Genomic DNA, 14,005 nt, shown 5'->3' with positions numbered 1-14,005 from the left:
CAAGACATCCAGCAACATTTACTGGGTTCCTAGCCATTCGTTATATATTGAATGAGTGATGGTGAATGGTGTGTGAAAGTTAACACGGGGTTTTAAATTTGACATATTTTATAAGGATTAGTTGATATTTCCTATTTTCTTTCTTTTTTTTTTTTTTTTTTTTTTTTTGCGGTACTGGGGACTGAACTCAGGGCCTTGTGCTTGCGAGGCAAGCACTCTACCAGCTGAGCTATCTCCCCAGCTGATATTTCTAAGGAAGGAGAAATTTGGAAAAGTCGACCTAGATGTATTCATTCCCCTAATTCCACGGGTAATCCTGTCACCCCACGAATTGTGCGGAGCACTCCGCCTCCCCGGAATAACGTGATTGGTATTTCCCCGCAGGCACGCGAAAAAAAAAATCCGCCTCCGAGGCTATGATTGGCTCCCTCCTTCCCGGGTTGTCTAGTGGTACCTTCCCGTGTAGGAAAATGATTTTGTCCCGCGCAGACTCCCTCAGCACTTTTTGCAGTCTAAAGCCGGAGAACGGCAAGCGAACAGGAGCAGAGGTACCATTTCCGACTCCTGCTTCCTTTTCTCCTGTGCTGGGGGCTTCCGCCTCTGCGTCCGGTTCGCGCTTTCTTTTGGGTTGAGGTGCCGTGTCCGCCATGCTGGGAGGGAGGAGCTGTGCGCCTGCGCGCACTGGCCGCTGGCTCCGCCCCTCGCGGCGGTTCCTCCCGGCCGGGTGGGGCGGTGACTCCAACTCCCGGCGTGCTCCGCGGCGCAATTCACTCGGTAGGTCTTCCGGGGCCTCTGCAGGCCGGATCCCGCTGACCGGTGCGAAGGAGCGTTTTAAATCCTGCTCCTACCCTTGACCTTCTCTTGCCGACCTTGAGAGAAGGGAAAGAAAGGCGGCAAGACCCCAAAGAGGCTGGCTAGAGGTGGGTGCCCAGTGGAGAGGGCCCATCCCTCAGCCCGGGGCGGGAGCCGGTAGCCCCTAAATGCTGGGTACCGTGTTTGAATCCTGACATTTTAAAAGCAGTTATACCCAGGCTGACTAGTGATGGTGGAAGGAATGTTTCTGAAACAAATATGTGAGCCCACTTTATTTCTTGGTTGACTTTTTAAATACGAGTACTTGAACCGTTTCCATTTTTCTGCCCATTTTTGTTATTTTACACAATTTTTTTGTCCTGACCAATTCTGTTCATAAAGGACTTAGCATTTTCTGCTGAAAAGTAAGCGAACAGGGCCAGAGGTATCGTTTTCATCGCCTGCTTCTAATTCCCTGCCCCCAACCGTCTAGAGGGTTCTGCCGCCTCTATCAAATTTGCCTATATTTCTGCAGTGCTATCCTGGAATGTGATTTGCTCACTTATCAGAAGATTTTTTGTTTGCTTTTTGGTTTTCTTTTGGTCATATACAACTTTTATACTTGTAATTTCTGATTTTGTAAAATTTCTTTTGTGGCCATTATTTCTGGCTAGCCCAAATTTAGTTGGTGTTACTTGACAGCTCCAAGTTTTGTCAAAATTTGATACAAGGTTTTCGTCATTATTTTTACTAGTGTTTTGAGTCTTTTTTTTTTTTTTTCCCCACACAAATTTAATGGGTGTGAGACAACTTTTGCAGTTATTGACGTTAATAAGATGCAATTTTCAGGACTGGGGATATACCTCAGTTGGTAGGATGCTTGCCTTGCGAGCACAAGGCCCTTGGTTCAATCCCCATTACCACCATCAAAAAAAAAAAATGGAAAATGCAATTTTCAACATTTGGCTAGTAACAAGGTGTATCATGTTTTAAATGACAAATTGATTTTTGTATTTTTTTCTACTAGAAAGATGTAAGTTGAATAAGACTAATTGTTTTATGAAACAGGACATTATTATAAGGGGGATTTAGAATCTGGATTAATTATTTACAACAACAACAAAAAAAGGTTGCAATTACTCACCTAAGAATATACAGTAAGAGTTTATAAACTCTGGGAGAGCTGGGGCTGTGGCTCAGTGGTGGAGTGCTTGCCTAGCATGCACAAGGCCCAGCTTTCCAGTCCCACTACTGCAAAGCAAACAAATATAATAAGAAAAAACTATGTGAAAGACTAGAACAAAATGTCCTGGAGGCAAATGGCAGTAACAAAACCTACTCAACTCCAAGACCCTGATCTTATGAAAATTTCTGAGCATTTTTTCCAAGTGAGAAAAATTTGAAACATTAGTTTGGAGATTTACAAGCAGATATGGGGAAAATCTAAACATTCAGAACCTAGTCCAAATTGTAGGTAAATACAAGTCTTAAAAACAATGAGGCCAGGCATGGTGGTGTATGCCTGTAATACCAGCAGTTGAGGAGGCTGAGCCAGGAGGATCTGGAGTTCAAAGCCAGCCTCAACAACTTAGCCAGATCCTAAGTAACTCAGTGAGACCCTGTCTCTAAATAAATACAAAAATGGGCTGGGCATGTGACTCAGTGATTAAGTGCCCCAGGGTTCAATCCCCTGTACCAAAAAAAAAAAAGGCAGATTCTAAAAACAGGTATTGTTTTCTTGTGAAAAATATTTTTTCTCCTTATTTTTACCAAAGATAATAATGTTAAGCCCAACATATTTGTAAAATAAGTTCAGTCTCATAAAACTTGGCCTGATCATTTTACATATATTCGGAAAGAATAGTGATTAATCATATGTGCTCCCTTTTAAATCTGCTTTTCTGGAACCTTACATAAGGAATTTCTTGGATTAGGCATTTTTAAGATTTTTCTATTGCTGAAGATTGAACCTTTTATCTTGAGCATGCAAAGCATGCACTGTACCACTGAGATGCATTTCCAACCCCTAATTAGGCTTTTTAAAAGTTTCTGGAGGGTAGGAAACTGAGCCAAGTACTCCTCCTTAAACTTCACCTCTAATGCCTGGGTGAATTCCTCTCTTCTTGAGGTCTCCCAAATATTCTACAGTTCCTGGATCTGTCAGAAAGTGACATTCTTTACTCATTGCAAAGCTGGGAACCCTGTATTCAGGGTAGGAATTTTAATTGCCTTCATAAAGCCTACCTTGGTTCCTTAAATGTGTCTGGTCATATCTGAAAATATGCATTCCAACAAAAGACTTGTTAATATAATCAGTGTTTCTAATTGTCCCGTTATAAAGAGGACAGATTCTTATTATGCAAACAATTATATTGCCATAAAATAGGAATACTCTGTAGTTTCCAAATTTTAGAGAGCTCAGTGAGAAAGGTCAGTCCTTCGGTGCTGCTCACAAAAGTATGCTTTATTAAATTGCTGTCAGCTACACTATAGAGAACTTTAAAGGATTTAAAAAAAAAAAAAAAAAAAGGTTTCTTAAATCTGAAGACCCAAAAAAGAATCAGCTGGGTGTAGTGACAAATGTCTGTAATCCAATTTACTCTCAGCTACTTGAGCTGAGGCAGATAGGTGGCAAGTTCAAGTCTGGCTTCAGCAACTGAGTAAGGCACTATCTCAAAGAAAAAAGAGACTGGAGGATGCAGCTCAGTGTTAAGAGTATCCCTGGGTTCACTCCCCAGGACAGGGAGTCGGGTGGGGTGAGAGAGAATCAGCAGTGTTTCAAACAGAAAGACATTTAAAAAATTATAATCCTTCATAAGTTCAGTCTCATTTAATTAATCTTTGTTTTGCTTGATGTTAGGTTAGCAATTTTATGAGTCTAGTTTTTCCTTTAGAGTTCTGAAAATTCTTAGCCAGTCTGATGATATAATTTTTTTTTGGTACCAGGGATTAAACCCAGGGGTACTAAACCACTGAGCCATGTGCCCAACCCATCTTTTTTATTTTTTACTTTGAGACAGGGTCTCATTAAGTTTTTTAAGGCTTTGCTAAGTTGTTGAGGCTGGCTTTGTGATACTCTTGGCTCACCCTCCCAGGCTGTTGGGATTACAGGTATGTGCTACGGTGCCTGGCTAATGATGCAATCTTAAAAGCTACCAGAAACCTGTGTTCCAAAGTTTTTGTCAGAGTAGTTTCCATCAGTTTTAAGAAACAGTTTTGAACTGTTGCTGATTATTAGATCTTTTTAGAGAAAAAATCAAAACTATTGTCTATAGATGATACAGGCTTAGCTGTGGTCAAAACCTGATGAGAGTTCATTATAACCAGCAATTAACAAAGAAATTTTGTTATTTCTTTTGCATACAATAATTTAGCATAGTAACCAAAATTATGAATGATAGGTAAGTGAGATTTCTAGGCATTTCATACAACTTTGAAATAACACATTAAAGACACATTCTAATAAACAACTCAGAGAACCTTAAACATTTATTATTTGTCAATACTTAACACATGAAATTGTTCTAAGTAGCTTACTGTGTCTCTTTGGACTTCTAAGGACCCTTCTGGAATATCCAGAAATTAGATCAGAGGCTTAATTTTGATTTTTAGGAATTTTGTCAGTTATTCAAATCAGGATCATAGTTCACTGTGAACAAGAGTTATTCATGGGCTGGAGATATAGCTCAGTTGGTAGAGTGCTTGCCTTGCAAGGTCCTGGATTCAATCCCCAGCACCACCAAAAAAAAAAAAAAAAAAAAAAAAAGACTTTAAAAGCAAATATGGCAAGTTACATAGTAATAGGAAAAAAAAAAACTCTTAGTTTTTCCAAGTAATAAAAGGACCAACAAAGTATAAACACAGGGAATCATTCCAATAAAAAGAACCTTTTTTGCAACTCATTCAGAAAGTGAACAAAATATTAATATAGCACAAAAATGTTGTTTTTAAAAGAAAAAATTCTAATTTTGCATCAGTGTACTTTTTAATTTTTGGTACTGGGGATTGAACTCAGGGGCACTCAACCATTGAACCACATCCCCAGCCCTATTTTGTATTTTATTTAGAGATGGACTCACTGAGTTGCTTAGCACCTAGCCATAGCTGAGGCTGTCTTTGAACTCTCAATCTTCCTGCCTTGGCCTCGGAGCTGCTGAGATTACAGGCCTGTGCCACTGCACCCAGCTCTCAGTGTACTTTATTTATTTATTTATTTTTTATGGATGCAATATCTTTATTTTTTTATGTGGAGCTGAGAATCAAACCCAACGTCTCACACATGCTAGGCAAGTGCTCTACCACTGAGATACAGCCCCAACCCCAAAATTCATTCAATTTTAGTCAGTTTAACCACACAAAGTTTTTGTTCTTTTATATTTTCAGTTTTATTCTTGTCTTTTCCTGTATCATTTATCTTGAAACAACTTTTAAGTAAACTCTAAACTAGGCAAAACTATTTTCCAACACATCCTCATACCTTCTTTTTAACATTCCTGAGTGAAAACTTCCTATTTTCCTTTGTATGCTTTGCAAACAGAATTTTTCTTATGTTTAGTAGTTTAAATTACCTATATTAATTACAGTTTTATACTTAAGTGATTGTGATCCCACTTTCTATAGATTAACACTGTTTTTATAATTTCTTGGAGATTTGTTTCCTTATTAGGTGTGATAACACATGCCTGTAATCACATCTACTTGGGAGGCTGAGTCAGGGGTTCACCAGGTCAAAGCCAGCCTCAGCAACTTAGCGAGGCCCTAAGCAACTCAGCAAGACCCTGCCTCTAAATAAAATATTTAAAAAGACTGAGGATGTGGCTCAGTAGTTAAGTACCCATGGGTTCAATTCCCAGTACCAAAAGAAAAAGAAAAGGGCTCGGAATGTAGCTTTGTAGAGGGCCTTTGGGTTCAATTCCCAGTACTGCAAAATAATAATAGTAAAATTATAATAGTAATAACAACAAATGCATGTTTCCTCAAAGTACAGTTTCTTTATTAACAGACCCTAAATATCTTTAATCTTTTGTAATAAGAATCCCCAAATAGGTAAACTTAACCTGTATTCAGCAATTAATGTTTCAGCATTTTATTTTACTTGAAAATGATTGAAAAATCAGTGACTATCAAGCATTCAAATTAATTTAGTCTTGTTTGGATTTTTTTTTTTTTGGTACCAGAGATCAAATTCAGGGTCCCTGAACATGCTACGTAAACATTCTACCACTGCACCATACCCCAAACCTCTTACGTTTGAAATCTTATATGTCCACAAAGATTTATAGGTTAAAGACTTAGCCCCACAAGGTGGCACTATTTGAACCTCCTAGATGTGGAACCTGTAGGAGGTGGGGCCTAGTGGTAAGTGTTCAGATGACTGGGATTGTACCCTTGGAGGGGATAGTGAGACCCCTTTCTGTCTTTTGCTTATTAATTATGAAGTGAGTGGTTGTGCTCCACTATACACTCCCACCATCTATGCCTCTTCACCACAAACCCAAAGCAACAAAGCCAACTGATCATGAATGGGAATCTCTAAAACTGAGCCAAAATAAACCTTTTTTTCTTTATAGATTGATTATCTCAAGTTACTTCTTAAAGTGATAGAATGCTATCACACTTAAAATTCTAAGGTAATAGTTACAAAGAGGTTTTTAAACATAAAACAGAATTCTGGTTAAATTTTTTTCAATAGCAGTAGATACATTAGCCCTATTGCTTTGCACCTTATGACCAGAAAGCAAAAGGGAAGAAGGGGCCAGGGTTCTGTAATCCCCTTCAAAGTTACTTCAAAGTTCAAATCCCCAATGACTGGGTGATTTCCCCCTAGGTCCCACCTCTTAAAGATTCTACCATATCCCAGTAGTGCCACCCTGGGAACCAAGCCTTTACTATATAGACCTTTTGGGAGACATTTAAGAGACAAACTATAGATAGCATCAACACTTTCTTTGTGATGATCCTCCCTGGATTTGTGGTCTCCTGTCTGATCAGGCATGGAAGGGCAGAAGGCCTCTGTGCTTATAATCCCAGCCACACAGGAGACGAAGACAGGAGGAGCACAAGTTAAAGACCAGTCTTAAGCAACTTAGCAAGACCCTGTCTCAAAAATTAGAAAGGGCTAAGAATGTAGCTCAGTGGTAAAGTGCCCCTGGGTTTCCCAGTACCAAAAAAACAAAAACAAAAAACTCTTCCTGCCCTGGAAGGAATAAATCAGGAGGGAGGTCAAAGAGGCCTGAATTCTGAGTTAGGTTCTAAGGCCTCTCAGCCTGTCAAAACACCAGTCTTTTTAGTTTTAGACGGATACAATACCTTTATTTTATTTGTTTACTTTTTTGTAGTGCAGAGGATTGAACCCAGTGCTAGGCAAGTGCTACACTATGGAGCTACACCCCCACACCAGTCTTTTTTTTTTTTTTTTTAATGGTACCAGGGATTGAATCCAGAGGTATTTTACCACTGAGCCACATCCCTAGCCCTTTTTTATTTTTACTTTGAGTCACTTTCTCACTGTGTTGCTGAGGCTGGCTTTGAACTTGGGATCTTCCTGTCTCAGCCTCCCTAGCCACTGGGATTATAGGCGTGCACTACCCATTCCTGGCCAAAACACCAGTCTTTAGGGAGTTGTTTTTCTGAGCCCCAATAGATTCAAATTGCATTTTTGCAAGTTAAGACTGTCTATTGTAGGGTACAGTGGTGCACACCTATAGTCCTAGCAACTTGGGAGGCTGAGGCAGGAAGATCAAAAGTTCAAAGTCAGCTTTAGCAATTTAATGAGGCCCTGAGCAACTTAGGGAGACCCTGTCTCAAAATAAAAAAATAAAAAGGATGGGGATTGGCTCAGTGGTTAAGTGCCCCTGGCTTCAATCCCTGGTACCAAAAAAACAAACAAACAAAAAAACTACCTGTTTACATGGTTAAAACCTTTCACTAATATTAGTAGAAAAGATCTTTAAGATTTTTCATTTGTTCAATTTTGAAGTAGTCAAAAATAATACCAACAAGAAATGAAGTAAACAGTATTTAGCAGGGATTCAAGAAGAGAGGGCATCAGTTGACTGAGATTCAGTATCCAATAGAGATAACCCGAGAGGTCACTAATAAAAATAAATAAATATCAGTTGTTAAATAAGCCAATGTCTGACTCTAGAGCTTTAAAAAGTCTTTTGGTCAGACTCAGTGGCACATTCCTGTAATCCCAGCAACTCAAGAAGCTGAGGCAGGAGGATTGCAAATTGCAGGCCAGCCTAGGTAACTTTCCAAGACCCTGACTCAAAATAAAAAAAAAAAAAATACAAAGGGCTGGAGATGTAGCTAAGTGGTATAGCATCTGTAGGTTCAATGTCCAGGACTCCAAAATCAATAATTAAAAAAATAAAAATTCTTTTTAAGGACTGAGGATATAAGTCAGCGGTAGAGCACTTGCCTAGCATTCAGGAGGCCCTGGGTTTGATTTTCAGCACTGGGGGAGAAAATCCTTTCCAAATAACCTCATCAGGTTTTAACCAAGGCAAGCAGCAAATATTCCCAACTCTTCTCCCTCTCCACTTTTCCCCTCTGATAATCATCCCCCTGAAGTTTGTGTTTTAAAAGGGATGGTTTCTAAGATAAGACTACATAGGAGATTTGCATCTCAAAGGCATAGAGGAATAATTTCATTCAGAAGGAATTTGGAGGGGAAAATATTCACCTATTAGAGGTCTAGGATAAGTACTATTTAACTTTTTCTTTTATTTATTTTTTTTTTTGAGGGTACTGGGGATTGAACTCAGGGGCACTTGACCACTGAGCCGCATCCCCAGCCCTATTTTTTGTATTTTATTTAGAAACAGGGTCTCACTGAGTTGCTTAGTGCCTCTTTTGCTGAGACTGGCTTTGAATTTACAATCCTCCTGCCTCAGTCTCCCGAGCCAGTGTGATTATAGGCGTGCATCACTGCACCTGGCAAAGGCAAAAATGCTATTGTTTGTTTTAATGAAGTACTCGGAATTGAAGCCAGGGCCTTAGAAATGCTGGCTAAGCACTTTACCACTGAGATACAACCCCTTGTCTTAAGGGTAGGTCAGTGTTCTAAGATTTTACAGTATGTGCAGTTGATCCTGGTCTTGGAGATCAGGAATGGGTCCTTGTTTCCTCTGGTGTTGAAGATTAAATACCCAAAACAGCAAGGCAAGCGTAGAAAGCAAGTTTTATTTAAGAGAGGGACAGAGGTAGCAGACTTCTCCAGAGAGGAGGAGTAAGCATGTCTTGCTCTTTTATAAACCCCAGAACCCCCTACCTTTTTTTTTCTTCTTCTTCTCCTACTGTGCCTTAGGGCAGTAAGGAACAGCTCAGGGTAATTGCTAGCAACTCCTTGTGCTGGGAAGTGGAATCCTAAAGATTAACTGTTATAGGCCTATTGTTTTTTCTTTGATAACCAGCCCTCATCTTCTCAACCCCATCATTCAGTTTGTTGAGGAGTGTGACATCTCCTGTTCCCTCAGGCCAGGGGAGCTGCAGAAAGATTGTTTTTTTGGCAAAGAAAACATGTAGGGAGTCAGTACAGTGGCTCATTTTATAGAATTATTCTCTTAACCTTATGTTCCCACCATCCTCATCTGTTTGTCCCCTTACATAGTCATCCTGAGATACATAAGTGCGGTTTGAGAGTTGGAAAGAATAAGGGGTTGTATTTCTGAGCTTTCTGTTACTATAACAAAGTGCTGCAGATAATCAGCTTATAAGGAGAATACATTTATTTTGGCTCACAGTTTTGGAATTTCCAGTCCATGATTGTTTGGGCCCATTGCTTTGGGCCTGTGGTGAGGTAGCACACCATGGCAGGAGCCTGTGGTGGTAAAAAAGAACAACTCAACTCATGGCCAAGAGCAAAGGGAGGAAGGGAAAGGGGCCAGAGTCCCCCAGTACCTTTCATGGGCATACCCCCCATGACCTAAGGACCTCCCACTTGATCCTGTATCTTAAAAGTTCTACTATCTCCCACCTGGGACCAATCCTTTTTTATACATGGGCCTTTGGGAAACATTCAAGATCCAAACTATTGCAGTGGGCTTGCTTTTAAAAACACATTCCTGCTTCTGTAAAGACTTAATTTTTAAGACAGGAACAATGACTTTTTATACCTCTAGGAATTAGGTTATAGCCTGAATGATTATTAGGAGTTGATCTGCCCATCCACTTGTACTATCTTTAAATTGTTTCTATCAGAGAAAATATTTCCAAGATGGAAATCAATATTTCTTTCTTCCAGTTCAGAGTTGTTTGTCTCTGAAATTTTTTATTAAATCAGTTTATTTCTGAATATAAAATTCCATGTTAACTTAGGAGAAAAGGCAAACAAGTTCCTGTCACTCTGTAAATACAGTCAGCCCTCCACATATACAGGTTTTACATCTAAGGATTCGACCAACCATGGATTGAAAATATTCGGGAAAAATATCATATGTGCACTCAATTTGTACATGCTTTTTTCTTGTTACTGCCTAAATAATGTAATATAATGTCTATTTACATAGTACCTACATTGCATTAGATATCATAAGCAATCTAGAGATGATTTGAAATATATGGAAGGATGCAACTAGGTTATATGAAACTACTACATCATTTTATATGAGGAACTTGAGCATCTGTGGATTTTTTGACCCAGGGGTGTTCTACCACTGAGCCACATACCCAGCCCCCATTCTTTTATTGAGAAAAGGTCTTGCTGAGTAGCTGAGGTTGGCCTCCAACTTGCCTTATCCTCCCAAGTTACTGGGATTTTGGGAATGTGTCACCCATTGCACCCTGTACATGTGTGGATTTTGGTATCCTGATTTGGTGTGGGGTTCATTCCTGGAACCAGACCCTTAGAGGATACTGAGAGATCACTGTATAAATCATAGTTTTATATCAAACCTGTACCTACAAATGTTTGACTTGGCCAAAGCAAGTAAGGATCCATGAGACCAAAAACGGGTGAGTCATTTATAACTTAAACCAGGGTTTCCATCCAGAGAAGGAGCAAAAAGAGCCCTTCTAACACCTACCTCACTCTTAAAGACAATCAGAATGAAGAAAAGCTTTGTTAGCTGCTAAAGGGGTGTAACGTGCATTTTTGTCCAGGCATATTCTTGAGGGTCCCAGCATTTTGGTTCACCACCTGCACACTGCAGCCTAATAACCTATTTTTTTCTAGATAGAGAACTGAAAAAGGACCAGAGTAAGACAATAGAGGGAGATAAAAGCTGTCCACTACAGGGTGAAAAGGAATACTAACAAATGGGTACCTCCAAAAGTCAAGCAAGTGGGTAAAATTAAAAAATTAAAGCCAGTTTTTATAAATGTTTTTCCCTTGAGCTAAAAGAATCCATTGAGGAAAGGAATTTATGGTGGGATTAAAGAATTTTAACTCTGCTGTAAATCTGATCTCTGTTCAAATGGGTATAGGCTTTGTTTTATCTACTTCTCTGGATGTTTCAATTTCAAAGACAGGGTAAGATCTCCAAGGGACTGAGAAAGAACTAAATAACAGACCAGAGTGTGTTTTTATTGTAAATCTTCCAGCAGAATTGGAAGTTAGCAGTTAAAAGATTTTTCACTTCTGTTCTAAGTATGATTCTGTTCTTTAATCTTGTTAAGGGAACTCCTAAGGATACTGTTATATTTTGTGTTTAAAATGAGCAACTAAGACAACTCCCTCTCTCCACTAGGCATTACAGATAGAAAAGCAGGAAGATCTAACTTTGGCTAAGAATTCTTAGTTTTTCTGTTTGCTTCCAAACAAATCCTGATTGTTTTCTCCCAGGATTTCATCTGCAGGTCTCAAAGTGAGTAAAGTATCTCAGAATCTTCTGTTTTAGCAAATAGAGGAGGAAAAACCATAATTTTTTCTCATCCCTCATAAATTCATAGTTGGGAATATTCTTGTAAGAAAAGAGATTAATAAGAGAAAAACAAGTTTAGTAACGTGTGTAGTGCACATCACATGGGAGAAAAGCAGCACAGGATGCTCAAAACAGTGGCTTGGGACTGTCTTAAATAGTATTTTAACAGTAATAAATCTCAGAGTAGTGACAAGACAAGGGAGCAAGCAGTTTTAGGCTTTAGTAGTGGGAAAACTAGGAAGGTAAGTTTGTGGGAAGAAAGTGGGGTCTGTCTCCAATAAAGGAGGATTTATATTCTGTCTTTAGGTGGGAAAAGAGGGAGGGGAGGTAGAAAGACCTGTTTTATTAATTTCCTATACTCTTTAGACAGGGAAATTAGATTCCTTCTGCATTTTAATTGTTTTCAGCTCAGCAATCCTCAGTAATTTAGGGAGAAATATTTTGGTTTTAATATGGTAGGTGGATTTTGAAGCTGAAAGGTATTTTAAGAGCAATTACTGATCTCTAGAAATCTAGGGCATGATTCAAGGGACACAAGACCTGAACCTATGCAAGGAGTTGGTGAGAAAATGTCCTGTAGAGCTAAAGCCTCTAAAGGTCCACCCCCTCAATGTAAGGGCCAGCTTAAGAAAAGCACCCCTCTAAAGATGGAGATTGGAAAGCTTACCTGCCTCAACCTCTGCTCCAGGGGAAAAGAAAAAACATCTAAGAATTAGGCTGGTAGTGTAATTCAGTGGTAGAGCACATGCCTGCCATTTGTGAGCTTTGATTCCACCACCAACACCACAAGAAAAATTTAAAAACTAAGAATTCATAACCACAAGCGAGTCTTGATACTCATAATTGCCTATAGGAAACTTAAAGTGAAAAAAAATCCATTTAAACTAATCTTATTGTCTTTATTGACTGCTTACTCTATCCAAATTAAATCCAGAAGAAGCGTAAATTTGTCTATAACTCTTTTCAGACATTGAAATTGTATTTTGGATCTTGCTAGTAAAGAAAATGATAGGCCTAAATGGTTTCACAGGTGAGTCTAACAAACATTTGAGGAATAGTTAATTCCAAGCTTGAACTCTACAAAGAATAGAAAAAAGAACCACTCTCTTAACTATTGTAAAAAGCTGGGATAGCTGGGCACAGTGGTGCATACCTGTAATTCCAGTAGCTCGGTAGGCTGAGGTTGAAGGATCACAAGTTCAAGGCTAGCCTCAGCAACTTAGCAAGGCTCTAAACAACTTAGACCCTGTCTTAAAATAAAAGGGGATGGGGATGTAGCTCAGTGGTATCTCTGGGTTTAATCCCCAGTGCCAAAAAGGGGGCGGGGGGGGGGGGGAAGCTGATAAAACTTTGGCAACAACCAAAAAAGAGAGAATAAAAGAAAGGATAATTAAGGATTATACATACATTTCAGCATAAATGTAAAAACCCTAAAGGAATTATTAACTGAATCCTGTGATTTTTGAAAAATGTAATACATCATAGTGAAGTTTAATTTCCACCAGAAATGTAAAGCTGACTACAACAGAAAATCCTATGTTATTTATTGCATAAAAGGGGGGGGACCATCTCAGTAGATGTGGAAATGAATTTAAAACTTATTGAAAATCATAAAGCTCTTAACCAATTAGGAACAGCAAAAAAACTTCTAACCTGTTAAAAATATACCCCAAATAAAAATATATTGTGGTGCACGCCCGTCATCCCAAGGAGGCTGAAGTAGGAGGATTGAATAATTGAGGCCAATCTGGGCAACTTAGTGAGACCCTGTCTCAACATTTTTTTTAAAGATAGCTGGGGATATAGTTCAGTGATAGAACATGTGCCTACCATGCTCAGAGACCCTGGGTGTGACCTCCATCACTGCCCCCCCCCCACCCCCCAAATATACCAAATAACCACAACAAACTTTTGAGTACTGGGATTGAACCCAGTACTGGGGTGCTGTACCACTGTGATACTGCTTTTTTTTTTCGTTGTGTGGTTGGGGGGTGAGTAGGGGTAATGGGATTGAACTCAGAGCCCTCTACCACTGAGCCACACCCCCAGCCCTTTTAATTTTATTCTGAGACCATTTCTCACTTAGTTGCTAGGGCTGGCCTTGAGGCTTCGATCCTCCTACCTCAGCTTCCCAAGTCACTGGGACCTCAGGCAAGTGCTACCATGTCTGTCTACATCACATTGAAGGTAAAATGTTTGAAAAATTCACTCTAATGTAAGAAGACAAGGATTACAGATGTTGTCATTTCTTTCAGCATTTCACTAGAGAAGGATCTCTAGTGAAAGACAAAGAAGGAACAAAATTTTCATTTTGTTTTGCAAATTATATGACTATTTATAGAAAACCC

The 14,005-nt window shown here is 39.2% G+C and overlaps 1 protein-coding gene across 1 annotated transcript in view; it reads right to left on the bottom strand.

Annotated features, from left to right (window-relative positions):
• The window catches only part of DCPS (decapping enzyme, scavenger), a 39,151-nt gene extending 37,506 nt beyond the window's left edge, over nucleotides 1–1,645 (bottom strand). Inside the window, exon 1 of the mRNA XM_079105315.1 lies at nucleotides 455–1,645. Within this exon, the coding sequence (XP_078961441.1) occupies nucleotides 455–649 (195 nt within the window). The 5' untranslated portion in view covers nucleotides 650–1,645. The remainder of the gene's footprint in view (nucleotides 1–454) is intronic.
• Between the last annotated feature and the right edge of the window lie 12,360 nt (nucleotides 1,646–14,005).

Source organism: Sciurus vulgaris (genome assembly GCF_902686455.1).
Source record: "Sciurus vulgaris genome assembly, chromosome: 11".
Lineage (NCBI taxonomy): Eukaryota > Metazoa > Chordata > Mammalia > Rodentia > Sciuridae > Sciurus > Sciurus vulgaris.
The sequence above is the reverse complement of the archived record's forward strand: the minus strand, read 5'-3'. Positions and strand labels throughout refer to the sequence as shown.